Source organism: Sinohyriopsis cumingii, chromosome 14 (genome assembly GCF_028554795.1).
Source record: "Sinohyriopsis cumingii isolate HCF-2022 chromosome 14, ASM2855479v2, whole genome shotgun sequence".
In the NCBI taxonomy this organism is placed as follows: domain Eukaryota; kingdom Metazoa; phylum Mollusca; class Bivalvia; order Unionida; family Unionidae; genus Sinohyriopsis; species Sinohyriopsis cumingii.
The window spans coordinates 117,016,297-117,032,437 of record NC_142974.1 but is presented as its reverse complement, the minus strand read 5'-3'; the positions used below and the strand labels follow the sequence as shown (position 1 = coordinate 117,032,437).

The following is a 16,141-nucleotide window of genomic DNA, read 5'->3' as shown; positions in this document are numbered from 1 at the left end:
AGATTGTGTTATAGCCGCTACCGGTCTTGGGGGCAATTAATTTCCTCGTTTCGAGTATATTTTTTCTAAATTCTTTATATCCTGCATCGTCAAGATTAACTTTTCGATTCTTAGAGGCAAAATATAACGCAGAAATCCAGTCATCATCGCCAAGATTTTATCCTTCCTTTAGGTATTTTGATTTTTCTTGATATCCATACACGGCAATAGTTTCTAAATTTCCCAGATCTTTGATAGATTTGAGAGTATTTTTATTGAAATATTTATTGGCATCAATGCCTTGTATTGTCGAGTTATCTATGGGTAAATCTTCTTCTTCTTCTTCTTCTTCTTGCTGTTGCCTAGATTCTTCTTCTTCTCGCTGCCGCCTAGCTTCTTTTTCTTGTTTCTCTATTTGAGATATTTTTTTTCTAAAATTTATTTAATCTGGATCCTTGGCATTGATAGATTCTTTCTTAGATGCAAAATATACAATTGGAATCCAATTGTCTTCTCTTACTTTACCGGCGTGTCCTGATTTTAGACAATCGTCTTTAAACTCAAAACCAAACCTGGCAACATTAATTAATTTATCCTCATCTTCGAGGGACTCAAGAGTATCTTCGGTAAAATATTTTTGAGGAAAAGGCGTAGACGTTTTTTTTTCGGGTTCAATTAACATCTGTTTTCGCGAAATTTGTACAGGTGGAGGTTGTACCACTAGTGGTTGAATTGTTCTTCTACCGCTTTTTACTTCCTCTTCAATTTTATCCACTTCGCTGAGATATTCAATAAAATTGGGATCATCATTTTTTGACTCTATCAAGGCCATGATACGCATAAAATATCCATTTTATCCAATTATTGGTGGGTACAGATTTATCGGCGTATTCAGGTTTTAGAACCAATTTTCTTGATTTATAAGTGACTAACGCAACGTTAGCCAATTCTGTGTAATTTTTGGATTTCCTAATATTGTCAATGGCCGCACCGGTGAATTTATCAATTGCACGAATTCCACCAACAGCTCCTTCTTCTTCTTCTTCTTCCACCTCCGCTTGCAGAGCCATTTCCTCCGTCGCTGGTTTAGGCGCGGGTCGAGTTTGCTCCTCAATCCGCTTTAGCACGGGAAGAATTCCACGTTTTCTCACCTCAGGATCTTTAATATCACCGAGTAACACTTGTTCGGTCTTGTCAGTAACAGGCTTGAATAATTCCGTAGATAATTCACTAAATCCTAATTTTGCATCCTCGATTGCTCGGATTTTTCTCTTGAGAGATTCTCTCACAGGAATATACGTCTTTAACACAGCTAATTTTTCTCGTGCTAATCTAGCAGAATGTGGCTCTCCGACGCTCATTATTATTTATGTACAAGTAATTTTAATTTATGACAATATTTTTATTTTTACACTGCCTTGTTTCAAAAACAATTTGCCCCCGCGCTGATGTTTTTCATATACATGTCATAGTCACATGGGTCTGTTAATGTCGAAAAATGACCCTCGTAGCAGCCCTCAAAAGTGAAAATAAAGGTCTCCATGAAATTATTTCCCGTAGAAGTTTTTATTTTTGAAGAAGAACCTGGTCTGTGACTCTCTTCTGCTGCTTTCCTCATCAGATTTTGGAGTAAATACATTCGAGCTCTTCACCCCCACCCCACCCCCCTTCAAGCTACTTTAAGTGGCAGCGGATAGTTTCTTAAATCGTCCCTGGAATTTTTTATTTTTTAACTTTAGGCTATGGTATGACTTTTCGGTCATTATTGTTTACTCGTTACATATATATATTTATTTGTGAACAAGGTGTTTTGTGCTTGAAATTGATGTGAAGCATATACATCTCCCATAGTTGCGCTGCCTGACGTAGATGGTAAAATATTAGGTAACAGGGTCCAGTTTCATAAATTGGCCCCTGACAAATTTCTTAACTTAAAGCTATGATGTGACTTTTTCAGCTATTATTGTTTACTATTTAAAGACATGGATACATTTGTGAATTAGGTGTTTCGGGCTTGTGTTGTTCTTGAAACTGATGCCAGGCATGTACACCTTCCATAGTTACACTGCAGTGTGTTGATAGTGAAATACCAATAGTCGACTAGGTAGAAGAGCTAGCTTCCCATAGCTGTAATCATATGGGTTTGTGGCAAGTAGAATATCTCAAAAACGGCCTGGATGACAACTATTTTCAGTTGCATCAGCATGTTAAGTACACACTGTTTTGCAGAATTGTCATCTAGGAAAATGGCTCGAGTTTGCACTGTGTGGATCACATGGTGTCAAAAATGACCTTCGGACATGAAAATTGCAGGTAGAAGTTTGAGATTGGTGAGCACAAACTTCTTCTGCTATGAACTGCTATTGACTTCTTTGGTCAAGTGGGTAACATTCTTATGCTTTGTTTTAATATAGATATCCAAAATATGGACCTTTTTGACCTCATTTTATGTATTTTTTTTTTAATGTTTTTTATTTGTTATTTTTATACCAGGTCGCTGATTGCGGCATTAAATTTGTAAACATAAAACTGGCCCCTGCACTCTTAAGTGTTAGTTATGAAGAATTGCGAGGCCCCCCCCCCCCCGCCGAAATCATGTCACAATTATTGGTTCCAGTTTGCACAGATGTAGTCCCAGTCTATTTTTAGAGTATTTTGTCCAGTCTCTTTTTGGTGGTGATACAAGGGTTAGATTTACGCATTTGGTGTTTTGTTTTAAAGGCAATTGCTGATTCTTTTAATTTTGAGCATTATGGTTTGGTCTTCTTTGTGTATTTCGGCCACAGTGCACGGAGGGTAACGACAAATTGAAGATGATATGTTAGTAAAATATGTGACCCAATGCATGTTGCTTTGTTTACAGTACAGCCACTCAAAAAAAAAAAAAAAAAAAAAAAGAAATCCCGGAATTTTTTTTTTTTTACGAGAACTTCACTGTGAGTTCATCTTCGAATGTGCTTTAGAATGGGATAGAATTTATTATCATTTGGACACAATGGAATGTTCATTGGAGAATATGCGTAGAGAATACTTAGTAAAATCATCGTGTCTTGACTTCTGTCAATAGCATCTCCTTAAAGGTTTAAATTAGCATTAAAAGTTTATTATTAATGATAGACACGACATTCTAATATGTTGTGTTAATGACTTTAAAATGGAATAGTGAAATGAAAATTAAAAAATTAGTTTTTATTTAATTTAATTTTTCCCCCAGAAACGACGTATATAATATTTATTGGGAATGATTTTCAATATTATCAACACCTATATAATCCTACACCATACACAAGCTGCAATGATGAATATTTTTGAAATTTTGTCAGAGATAAATTTCTTATAAATTTCAAAATGACCTTTATTTAAAATACACTAAGATATAACTCCTTTTGATATTGTTCCTTTATATCATTCAGACTATTTATTATGGGTCCAAACAGTTAATTTGTGTGTTTATGATTGGGTGATTTCCTAAGTAACACATACCTGCTGGTATAGCGTTCACTAATTGAGTATAAACATAGCTATATTATACTTAATGAGAGGAAAGAGTTGAAAAAACATATAGTAGAAAATACGTAAGTTATCTATTAAATCATTTTAAACTGTCAGAGAATGACACACATTTCAAAGAGATCAAATGTACTTTCCACGGGTATATTTACTCTTTGATGCAAGAAAACAACAAAATAAGGTAAGTTTAACACAAAATGCATTCCAGTTTATTGTTCAGTTTGGTTAAGACATTGATTAACATGATGGGGCATTGAGGCCTAAGCTGACATTAAGGGAATCCTAATGAACCATTTTACTTTATGCATTATTAATTACTAATAATAATTATTAACTGACACTGAATATTATATCATATATATATATATTCGCACATATTTTATTAATTTACCTTTGCACAATTAATCTTCCCACGGTTACATATCCCACATGATCTGATATCCACATATTTTAAAATGTTTGAGATCAGGAGATCACATTCAGTAAATCATACAGGATGTCATTGTACCCATAGTGCATCTGTAAGGCATGTATGTGGCTAGTAGGAATTATAATACATTAATGACTTGGTTTCGGAAGCATACGCGCATGGTTGCAACATTATATCAGGCATTGTTGTTGTTGTTGTAGGGTTTAACGCCATTTTTCAGCACACGATAGGCTATACATTGCGGCCAATATTAATGGTGGAGGAAGAACCCGGGAAATCCCCGGAAAGAACCACCGACCCTCGAGAAGCTACTGGAAAGCTTTCTCACATACCCACATTGGCCGAATCCGAGACTCGAACCCACGCCAACAGAGGTGAGATGGCAGTGATCCGTAACGGAGAGCGCTTTAGACCACTCGGCCACTCGGGGCCGCTATCAGGCATTGTAAAGCAGGACTTGAAAGATGAATTTGGAATTCAACGCAAGGCTATTTTAGTATTGTAGGGCGATATATTCATGTTGAAATAACTTATCGTGTACAGAAAATAATACAATTTTAGAATGGTACTAATGAAACTGCAGCATGTTGCAGTCTGAGGTAAGATATACTTTTGATGAAATCTATTCGTATCTTCTGTTGATGCAATTAGTTCCAAGTTGAACTTTAATTGTGAGCCTCACAAAGAAATTCTTAGTCTGAAACATTTTCTCTGATATGACATATGCCGTGTTAAAACTAGTATGTTGTCACGCTCTGCTCGGCTCAAATTGTATTAACTGATCTCTGTTTATATCGGTCACAACTTCTTTGTCTTAGATCAGCCATTATTTTCTCTTCTGATTTTGAACGGACATGTATTTTGCTCTCACTTTGTGTGATGTCTGTTTGCATATTTCTCTTTAGTGTTGCTTCCCTTGTGATTACCTATCCTGCGAATAATCAATTTACATATAATACAAGTGATACAGGTTATACAGAAATTCAGCACTATTGCCGCAATGGGTGTTCTTTTTTAGAATTTGATTCTAAACACCTTTAAATGGCAATTATTCGCCATAATTCGATCATCATCCATTCGTATTCATTGGACAGCCATTATTTACAATGCTCTTAGAATTATATATAGCAAAATCAAGTTTAAAGTATGTGGACATTTTTGAATGTAATAACACTAAAAGTGTGACCAATCACAATCCAGATTGAATGTCGCACGCCGTGATGTCCAAAATGAAAGCTACGCATATTAATAAACCAATTAGTACTACCCAATATTGTGAAGATTAGACTCGATGTGCTCTTTTCTTGACTTGCTTAGTACCTGGCCTCCATTGTATACATTTATTGATGCCAGTTAAGGTGCTGAGCATTATTTAATCGTGACGAAATAGACAATGGTTAAAGAAATGTTGTATTAAATTAAAAAAATATAACAGCAAAAGTTATATTTAATTAAGACGAGAATGCGTGCATGTGTGTCCTGCATGACTTTTACTAGACAAGACGCGTTTGTTGGATCTTCGATGACCTCCTCAATCGAACATATTCCGGTCATATTTCTTCCAAGTGCTTTTGTACGATATTGGTGTAGTGTCAATAATCGAACAAATTGACAAGAGGAAGAAACCTCATTGTATCATGGATATAGTTGTAACTACTAAAAGACAAAAGATAATTTGCTGTAAAAGGCGAATATTTTCTCTTTTGTTTATGAACGCTATCATTTATAACTTCATTTTGATGTGTAGAAGAAAGTGAGCTGGATAAGTGATGAAACCTCTAAATTTAGGTCAGGCCATTAAATTTTCAAAGTGGTGGTGTTATTTTCAAATCATATTTTTCTTTCTTCTACATGGGGATAATTTGTGTTTTGTGTGTTTAGCAAATATGATAAATGGATAATATTTTTGTTTCCAAAAATCTTAGAAAGAATAAGATATTGTATTCAGGTTACTTGGTGGTGACCTTGGGGAATAATTTCACGAAACGAATCTCATCTGCAACACCTCCCCACCATTGAAATATTTTTTTCCTAAGCACTAAGAGAAATGAAGCAAACAGAAGAAATAAAGAAACGAAGAGAAGACAAATTGAGATTAAAATAAACTAAACGATGAGAGAAAATTCGTTCTTTACTAAGTGAAGCAAAAGCAGAAGAAACAATAGGTGAAGAAGAAGGAGCAACTGGAAGTGGTTTTCCTTCACTAACTACTCAAGGAAGTGGGTTTTTTGCTTGTCCTATCAATATTCTTTCTGACGTTGATTGATTAGATGATCTGATCAGAGGAAAATGCGCAGGAAATAATTCTCCAGAAATCATTAATGTAATCTCTGATATTTGTCAACTATTATTTAGTGGCGGCATCATGGACATAAATGTTTATCGATCTCTCATCGATGAAATTGCTGATGATTATTACAGCGATTAGATAAATGAATAACAAAATAAGATGATGATATATACTGTTCAACGTGGACCGACCATTGTCAGACTTATAAATTCACGATTGCCAACTTACAAAGCGATCTAGGGCGATGGACTTGACGATGTTCTTCGGGACTTATTTGCGAGGATAGCCCCAAAGGCAATATCGATCGAAGAACAACTAGGAATGAAATATATTGATCTTACTCGTGACAAAATTTCCTGACGCAATTGGTAATGTTGCCGGTAAAACACTATTGGCAATCAAGAATAGACTAGCACGATCAATACGACGAAAATCGCCGCCACCAGTGAGATTACACAACACCGAAGTTATGCCTGAAAATGTCAGTAAAGTAGTAAATCAAGCTGCAAATACAAAACTATGAGAGTTTGCTGATGAAGCTGAAAAAATATAGCTTCAAGTTTGATACCATGAAGGGGTCTTCGTGTTAGACGAAGATAATTATAATAATATGTTTAAGCGTATATTCGATCCCTCGTTTAACATGGATGAGCAAGTTCCCAAGGATGAATCTGTACGAGATTATCGGTATTACTCTTATGACACACGACAACCAACTCAGCGAGAACGAGTTGAATTACAAGTTGAAGATACAAACAGGTATTTCTTACTCGCTGAATATTAATCGACGTAGAAGATGAAATTATAAAATCAGATAATACTGAATTCACCGGTGATGTTAGGATTGGTTTTGTCAACAACGGTATCATGGCGTTATTTGACAGTGCCACGTATATCATCGACGGAAGAAATATTAAATCAATTCAGACGGACGTCGACGTTGCCACGACAATAATTTGTGTAGCAAGATATTCATATGATCATACAAGATCAGCTGGCCCGAAAATGATGCTCTCCAAAGACGGCACTGAGAGCCCTGACCACAGACCGCATGATATAAGACGACCAAGAAACTTTGCCAACAACGCCTACGCTGATGTGGGGCCCGTGTCTCATCGTGTTAATCCAGATTACAACTTATGATTTTTAGCACGACGAACATTGTTGAAAGATCATCATAGAAGATTTTCATGCGCAATTCCACTATCAGACAGTTTTGGATTTTGTAGAAACGTTAGAACAGTTATCTTTGGGCCTAGACATAAGGTTGCGTTTGTACGAAAGGCTACCGACGATGAAGCAATTCGGCGATCTGCTGGTGATGCTGGCAATACTAACAAAACTTTCTTTGTGGATGCCAGTAATGACTCCAATGGTCACCGAAGAACAAAACCCACTTTATTTTGTGGATCAAGGTGGTGAATCATGTTGTCATGGTTAACAGTAACCACAGACAGTGTTCAAACTAGTATTAATGGTTTATTTACATGGCATATGGCATCCCAGCATGGTGTTTCTACACCACAACACTCATTTGTTGCTTTACAAGATTTTGCGCGATTAAATTCACAAACACGTAGTCATATGATATTTGAAAAACTTGAAGGTAGTGAAGTTTCTTTACGGATAAATGGACATCAAGAACCAGCTCAGGATATATTACTGAATTTTGATTAAAGACGATTATGGGACGCGATCAAAACATATATACAGGGTTGCAAATATCAGAATTAGATTTTACAAATCTGTATCCGATTTATTACATTTTATTGGAGCATCTTGATTTATGTAGACAATCCGTCGTTTTTATTCATTTTCGAGCTCATGTAACACAACCACCTGTTGCTGTAGCTGGTCCACCAATTGTTCATGGTGCTTACAGAGCAATCGCGTTTATACTCAGCGACAAATCGATGTTACTTGAAGGTAAAGGTAGACGAATGAGATTCGTTGATGCCTCCATAGAAAACATGTCATTAAAGCACTCACGATATTTACAGTGTCATATCATCACGCTAGTGTCAGTTTGACTCCTGCTCAGATTAAAAAACTTCAGTGAAGTTCAGCAAATAATTGTAGAATGAAAAATATCATTAAGAGAAGATCAACTTACGCGTGGTCAAAATAAATTAACACTAACAGAACGTCAACTTTAACATTTCAATAGCGCCAAACAATCAAAAATCAGCGTTAAACTCAATTTTAACGCGGGTGCGATCAAAGACTCAATTAAAACAGGTGATGTATTTTCCACTTCTCGGAGCGTTGATAGCCACTGCAGTTCCAGCTGTAGCACAAACAGCTGCAAATGTTGCTGTTGGATATGCTGGTCATAAAATAGCAGAGAAAGTAGTAAGAGAAAGAATAAAAAAGAGGAGGCTGCCTAAGAATAGCAGGATACAGACGCGTCTTGGGACTTCCAGGAACAATTCATTGATCCGTCCAATGTCTAACTTTAATTTATTTGACGATGCTGCCGATTAAATATCAAGCATTTTAGAGGTTTTTTATTCGTGATCAATTACCAGAACAACCAAACCGCGTTGAAACAGGTATCATAAATCTTGATAACAGTTCTGGTCCAGGAATACACTGGGTTGCATGCGCGATAGATCCACGTGGAATTATTTATTTGGACTCGTACGGGTTGGCTCCACCAAAATAATTTTTTAATTACGTAAAAACAATACAAAACCTGTCTGGTATTCAAAATTATCAACACAAACAATAACCGGTCCGCCAATATGTGTCCGTGAAGCAATTGCTATTCTTGATAATATTTCGAAATCTTCTAACGCTCCTCATAAAGTCGTTCCTGCGTATACAAGTAATCGCTTTGTTATAGAAAAATTATAAAGTATAATGGTAGATATTTACGGAAGGTCTTCTCTCGCCATAGACAAGAAATCAAAAGATGATATCGATCTGTCAAATTACGGGACCAAAGATGAGTTCGCCGACATTATGAACTTGCACGGAGTTGACCAGAATGAGGTTGCTATTTTTCAGGATAAGTACTGTGTTTTAAAGACGAGTAACATTAAATGGAATGATATAGTTCGTAGAGTTGTTGGCTCAACCGCGCATAACATTCCAGTATTTACTGACGGCGGTGGAATCAGAGACTCAAGTGTATCAATCTCAACTATTAGAAGTGAAATTGCAAGAAGAGTTGCTAACCTTTTACGATCTACCGGTGATACAATGACAGGTGAGCATGAATGGAAATAGTTGTTTTAAGAGATCCAACATCTGATGAAGATGCCTCAATAAAAATATGTAGAAAATAACTATAATACAGTAGATACTAAATTAACCACACTACGAGCTGAGTATGACGTTCATGTAAATATGTTTTCAAATCTTCGTAGAAAGTTTAGAAAAATAAATTAATGAAATCTCAGCGGAATTCTTTGGAAGTCCGTTGATTGTTGACGTAAAACTCGTTCATATTAATACAAAATTCAGAGATTGAAACGATTAATTAAATGATTAGGGTGTTATCGGAGATCGTAATCATTTTCAGAGTTAATCACGATAGCGCAGAATAACATCGATGATATTAGAAATATATTAGGTGTTCTATGTGGAATTCATTATATCGTAAAAATTAATCTGATTAAATGTTTCCACAAGCATTTTAACAAGGTGGTATATAAATTAGTGTCTGACCAAGCATTACGGTCACCACTCAATAAAACTATTAAATATCTCGCTGTGGTTACCGGTATATACAGGCTCTCAGTACTCGGTGTTCATACATTCATAATTTCTACCACAATCTCACGGCGTTATCCACTGACTGCGTCAGGTGGATCGCCTGGATCTATGTTAGTGATGCTGTATCAAAACGACCTGGAAACATTTACTGTGGAACCCGAAGAAAATAAAACCTCGGCTTAATTTATTATTGGTGCCTTGAATTAGTAGCTAAATTCCCACCTAATTAAAATATAATGGACCTTTCGATCAACCTTCAGAATTCTAGGTATATTCAAACACGTGAATGGCAAACAAAATAAAAAAGTATCGTTGACGTGTATACAGTAAAATTAAAACAATATCGTGGACGTGTAGTTATCATTGACATAGTTGTTTATTCAGCATCTGCTGTTATTGCTGGAACCGGTGTATTATTGTCAGCAATAACAACGATGGCACCAGAAGTTATAACAGTTTGTGTTTCAGCCGCAACAACGACGGCTGGTGTTCTTAATATCATTGCAAAAAGAACATGCACGTGCACGAATGCAAAATTGTATGACTATATAATAAAATTACACGCATTAACGCTAGTGTATTCCAAATTTACCTCGCTTTTATCAAGAAGTCTTAGTGATGGGATAATATCATATTTTGAGTTTACGGAGATGATTAAAATTTACAAGGAAGTAATGACTTTGATAGAATCCATGCCTGATTTAGAAAATCATGATTTAAATAAGAATGTTAACTCCGCTGACATAGCCAAAAGAATTACTGCAACAGATTGTAACAAACACAACACCATCAAAAACTACAATGATGTCAGTAAGCTCAACCAATCCAGAATTTAGTATTAACCTTCCAACTGCAATTCGTGCGAATGATGTAGTACTAGCACAATTACGACCGTATCATACTTGGCCAAATATCAGATCAAAATCATTCGGTGTATTACAGGTAAATAATTCACTTGTATTTGCAAATAAAAATCTCCCTGATGGAACTCCCGATTGGCAAGTTGTCAGCGTATCTACAGGTAATTATCAAATCGAAGAAATAAACGATGAACTCCAGTGCAGAATAAAATATACAACTGGAAGAGAATCCAAGATAGCTATAACAGTTCACGAACCGACATTATCGGCTGCGATTGAAATATATTGAAATAGACATTTACCAACCATCGATTCGAACCGTCTTAGGTTGACCTGAGGTCTCACCAGAATATCATGGGCCACCAGAACTACAAGGAAATGAATTTCTTACACAATACTCAAATACATACCGTACCCGAAATATTTACAAGTTATCCATGGGTACTTCATGCGGATTTAGGTATAATCTTAAAACGTCTACTGACATCACCTTAAATGGGAAGAAATATCCCTTGACGCCATTTGCATTACATGACGTTGACAGAAAAACTCGCAATAATGTGATTTATCAAGTACAATTGAAAGAACTCGCTAATCAAATTAGAGTCGAATACATAAAAGCATTCGAGACGTTAGTGCAGTTATTTAAAAATTATGTTTTAGGAGTTTCCTAATGACGATTAGAACAGAATCATCGCGACGATACAACATTTAAAACATGTTGCATTAGACATTTTATTTGGAAATAAAAGAATTGTCACGGTAATAAATTAGAACAATTGCAATATAGGAGGTCATGGAATAAAAAGTATTAGTCAAATATACATTAATCACTATAAAATAACCGAGGAACAGTTACCAAAATTTATACTGCCAGCATTTATAATTGATGTGTTTAAGAAATCAGTTTACGATCTTATCGATGAAACCTGTCCTAAAATACTTGAGTCTTGGAGAAAAATAGCCCCACCACCGGGTATTGTCAAATACAACAATGATCCGTACTGTGGCTGCAGACATATTTCTCCGGGGATTGTAAATGTAACATCAACAATCGCAGTCAGTCTTGTATGTGACGCAATTGATGGCAGGTATCAAATAGATCTTGAAAAATCTAGGCAGTCTCAGCAAGGATATGTTTTATTCACATTTACACCTCAAGTACCTCGTGGATATTTGATCGTACAAGAACCGATCAATCCGGGTTATCTACGATGGCGTAATCCATACTTGTCAAGAATATATTTCAAACTTATTGACCAGAGCGGATACTTAAATGACTTAAGGAATGAAAATTTATTTTATTCTGATGACAAAATTATTTTTTTGTATCTATTTTGATAAACCTTTCGAAGAAAATCTGTCAGATTTCATAATTCTTGAAGGTGAAAACCCCATCGATTCTCAAATGGTTTTGACCATTTTTCCATAAATTCTACTTTTACTCAAAAATCAGTCCAAACGCTGACAAAACACATGAAAAACATAACTTTTAGGTGGGTTATTCAAGAATTTATTTTAAAAATGGTCAAAACCAACTAGAGAATCGCTGGGGTTTTCACCCTCGAAATAATGACTAAAATTGTTGGGAAAAAAAAAAACGAAATTTCAACTGAAATTAGCGAAAAAGTAAGAAATTTTAATAGAAGTCAGAAAAAATAAAGATCATTACAATAACATTTTAGGTTCTGAATTTTGGTCATGAAAAATATGGAAAAATAAAAATGGAAGAATAAATATCGAATGGAGAACCTCTGAATATAAATTTATATGTAAGATCTTAACGATTTTTAATCAGGAAGAGCGTTTTACAATTAATTATTTAATCAAGAGGTATTATATAATGTACCAGCATGTGAGAGTTTTTATACACGACAAAGACGTGCTTGAAAACGCCATCAGAACAATGATGACAGCGTCCGAAGTTGGGACAGAACAATTTAGTGTCAGTATATTTATTGATGAATACGGCACTGACAATTTTTTTATTATTTGACGCCTAAATAATACTATTTATAATTCCAAGTAAGAATTTAACAAAGATGGTGCATCGCATGTGTGGTTGACGTTTAAAATCATATGTTACACTGATGGTGCTATAGCTGCTACAATGAATGACAAACGAACAGCTACGATTATTAATTATCTCGACAATCGAAGATATTTTTTTCAGAGTAAAGTTTATTGTAATAGTAGAAACATACAATGATACTTGGATTATCAGTAGCAAACGTGACCCTGTCCTTCATAATGAACAAATTGCCGTATTAAGTAAAAATTCCAAACAAGGAATGCTGACTGGTATTGAAAAACCGTATTATGAAAGAGCGTATCCTGCAACCGCGGTTATTTATAGAATTTATCCGACAAATGATAAATCCAGCGTTAATAATCTAAAACAGATCAAATGTTCAAAAATAAATTGTGCAGCCGAACGAGTAATGGAACATTTCACAAACGCGATATGTGGATTGTTTAACTTACAAAAGAAATAAAATACTAAAAAGTCGGGAGAAATAGTTAAAGATACCGGAGCATATGTCAAAGACGTCGCTGAATTAAGAAAGAAATTACAATTCCCGATAAGAGTAAGAATAATAACCGGAGAGTTTTTATAAGAATCGAAGTATAAATCGAAAGGAGCTTCGATTGAAATTATTGATCATCATGCGCATGCGTGGACTAATGCAGTAACAATATTTCCAAGAAATCTAACTGTTAAATTTTACCAAGGAGATATATTTGATTTTATTAACGAAATAAGTAAAAGTGATCCTATATCAGTATGGTTTTTTCAAAGTTCAGATAATGTAAACTGGGATCATTTGTACGGAGTCTCTCTATGAAGAAATGGCTAATCTTGCGTTGAAATATATCCATGACCCTGGCGATGTCAGGGCTAAACAATTGCTGAGTAATTGTTTTACCGTTCCGTCAGTTTCCCATCATTTTGCTAGAGAGAAAAATTCGTGGAAACCAACACGATTGGATTTTCTTGAAGAAATAAAACGTAGTTGTGTCGATTACGGACACGGTGGATTATGGAATACTAAGTATACGATTATAGGGATGTTATGTCGGTTAATATGACCGCATGTTATCAGGGACATTTTCTTGTTATGGGAGAGTCTGCTAAGTATTTTGAGCGACTTGGACATACCACATACGAGATGACCAAAGTATCGATAAATGGACCATTACCAGGTTTTGATTTGACTGGATTTGCTTGTATCGAGTCATTTAAGTTTGAATCTTCATCTAGTTTGGCAAACATTTTGCAGGTATTTCATCAATTGTAAGTGAAGTAATTATATCATATCGTCAGCAGAAAGAAGTTTTGTTACCACAACAAAAGAAATATTCCGATAATGAAAATCCAGATGTGACTGATCTTGAAAATAAAATCGCAAAAAATCTTGGCAGAAATACAATCGGTAAATTCACCCAAGGAGGATGATATGATCATAAACGACATTGCACAAGACTGATTGTAGATGATGCTGAACTTGATTTTATAATTGCTGATACAACGAAAAGAAATACGTTTATAAGTCGAGGAACAGTTTTCTTGCCAAATGGAGCTAAGTTAGGTACAATTGTGAGTTATATTGATGGCGAGTAACCACAGTTTACTCATTTAAGATTTTCAATGCTCGCGTACGTTTCGGTAAATCTATTATCAATGATAAAGAGAGTTTCTCAGTGTGCAGTCAGAGTCGCCACAGATTCAGTTTATATCAACAAGAACAATTACATATCGACACTTATGCATCATGGGGTGAATGGAAAATTAAACAAGAAAATATGCTTAATTATTCTGAATCCGCCGACTTTGAAAGTAAGGGTTTTTATTGTCAAAAATATCAAATATCAAAATTGTCATCTGCACCGTCGGTGTTTGATCCAGTTGCTAGACATAAAACAGTTATCTCAATGGGCCTGGGGTTGTGGCAAAACAACTCGTGTGATTGAATTATTCTTGAACAGTTGTCCCGAAATAGTTGTATTAACACTTACACACAGACTCTCAAGAGAAATGAGAGAAAGGAATATTAAATCATCACTTATCATAAATTCTTTCGATGGAAGGGAGATAAATGGACTACTGAAAAATTAGGTGAAAAATATATTCCAAGTCTTAAGGTTTGGGATGAAATATGCATTGTTTCATTAAAAATGTCAAAAAATATTTCTTGATTGGTTATTGACAAAACAATTGCTGTAATAATGTGCGGCGATCATGGTCAACCACCGCCTTTTGCTGTAATGTCTCCACATGAATGACTGAGAAATTTTGTAGATTATTATGAAGAAAAAATAGAGCGCTTGATCCAGAATTATGAGAGTTCAAGAAATTGATCAGACTACAACCGAATAGAATTCAGTGTGAAAAAATGGGTCAGATAATTTTAGAAACTCCTATTAACATTTTTTTTGAATTTATGTAGACCAAATGATTTGATAGTGGCAAGTAGAAAGATAGTTCCTGATATATTTCAACAGCAATTATTTATGTTACATAAAGAAAAGTTTTCAAATCTACCCGTACCATTATCTCGCAGTGTCTCGAGTCAGAAGATTATCTCAAGAGAATTGTCATAGACTTTACACAAACTGCTGGTAATAGCGATGTCATTGATAATGATATAGTAAGAAAGAAATAGTTAATTATAAACAATGTGACAAAAAATAGCGTGACTTTGATCTCGATGTGAATTTATCATGACATTAAAACAACGACATAATAATCATTGTGCGAGCTGTAACACTGTAATATTATGGCAGTATTCAAATAATAATCCAAGACAATTTACCGTAGACAGAATTAATATTAATTTTGGTCACACACACGAAAATGTAACGATGTCGAGGTGCTGTTTACAAAAGTGAATGCGGTGGTAATTGCTTGTCTTCAGGAATTACTTGTAAGTGTTCACACACAAAACCACGTTGAGGAGCAGTTGAATCTAGTCTGCATATTGCAAGTCTACACGTGGATTTTACCACGCTAGAAATTGTATGTGTCATAGTACTCCAAATAGGATCAGCCGCTCTTTTTTACCACCTTCAAGTTCACTGGGTCCAAATAAATATCTTACAGCCACATTACCTAATACTGGTTGTTTTGAAAATTCATGTCGTTGTATTAGTATTTTTTTTTGTAATCGCATTAATAGGTTTCCTGGCAGTTGTTCGAGTAATTTCATTATTTAATGCATCTATCACACTTGGTAATCTTGCAACCCACTCGCGAGATCTCGTATCTTTCTGAATTTTTTCCGTCGCATATTGATATCAAAATAATCGTTCGGCAAGTGCTTGATTAAATCTTTTAACACTTGCCTGATCACG

The 16,141-nt window shown here is 35.1% G+C and overlaps 1 protein-coding gene across 1 annotated transcript in view; it reads left to right on the top strand.

Moving 5' to 3' along the window:
* The first annotated feature begins 3,616 nt into the window (after positions 1-3,616).
* Positions 3,617-16,141, top strand: part of LOC149784667 (uncharacterized) — a 66,925-nt gene continuing 54,400 nt past the window's right edge. Inside the window, exons 1-2 of the mRNA XM_089933024.1 lie at positions 3,617-3,670; positions 6,039-6,138. Of these exons, the coding sequence (XP_089789150.1) occupies positions 3,617-3,670; positions 6,039-6,138 (154 nt within the window). The remainder of the gene's footprint in view (positions 3,671-6,038; positions 6,139-16,141) is intronic.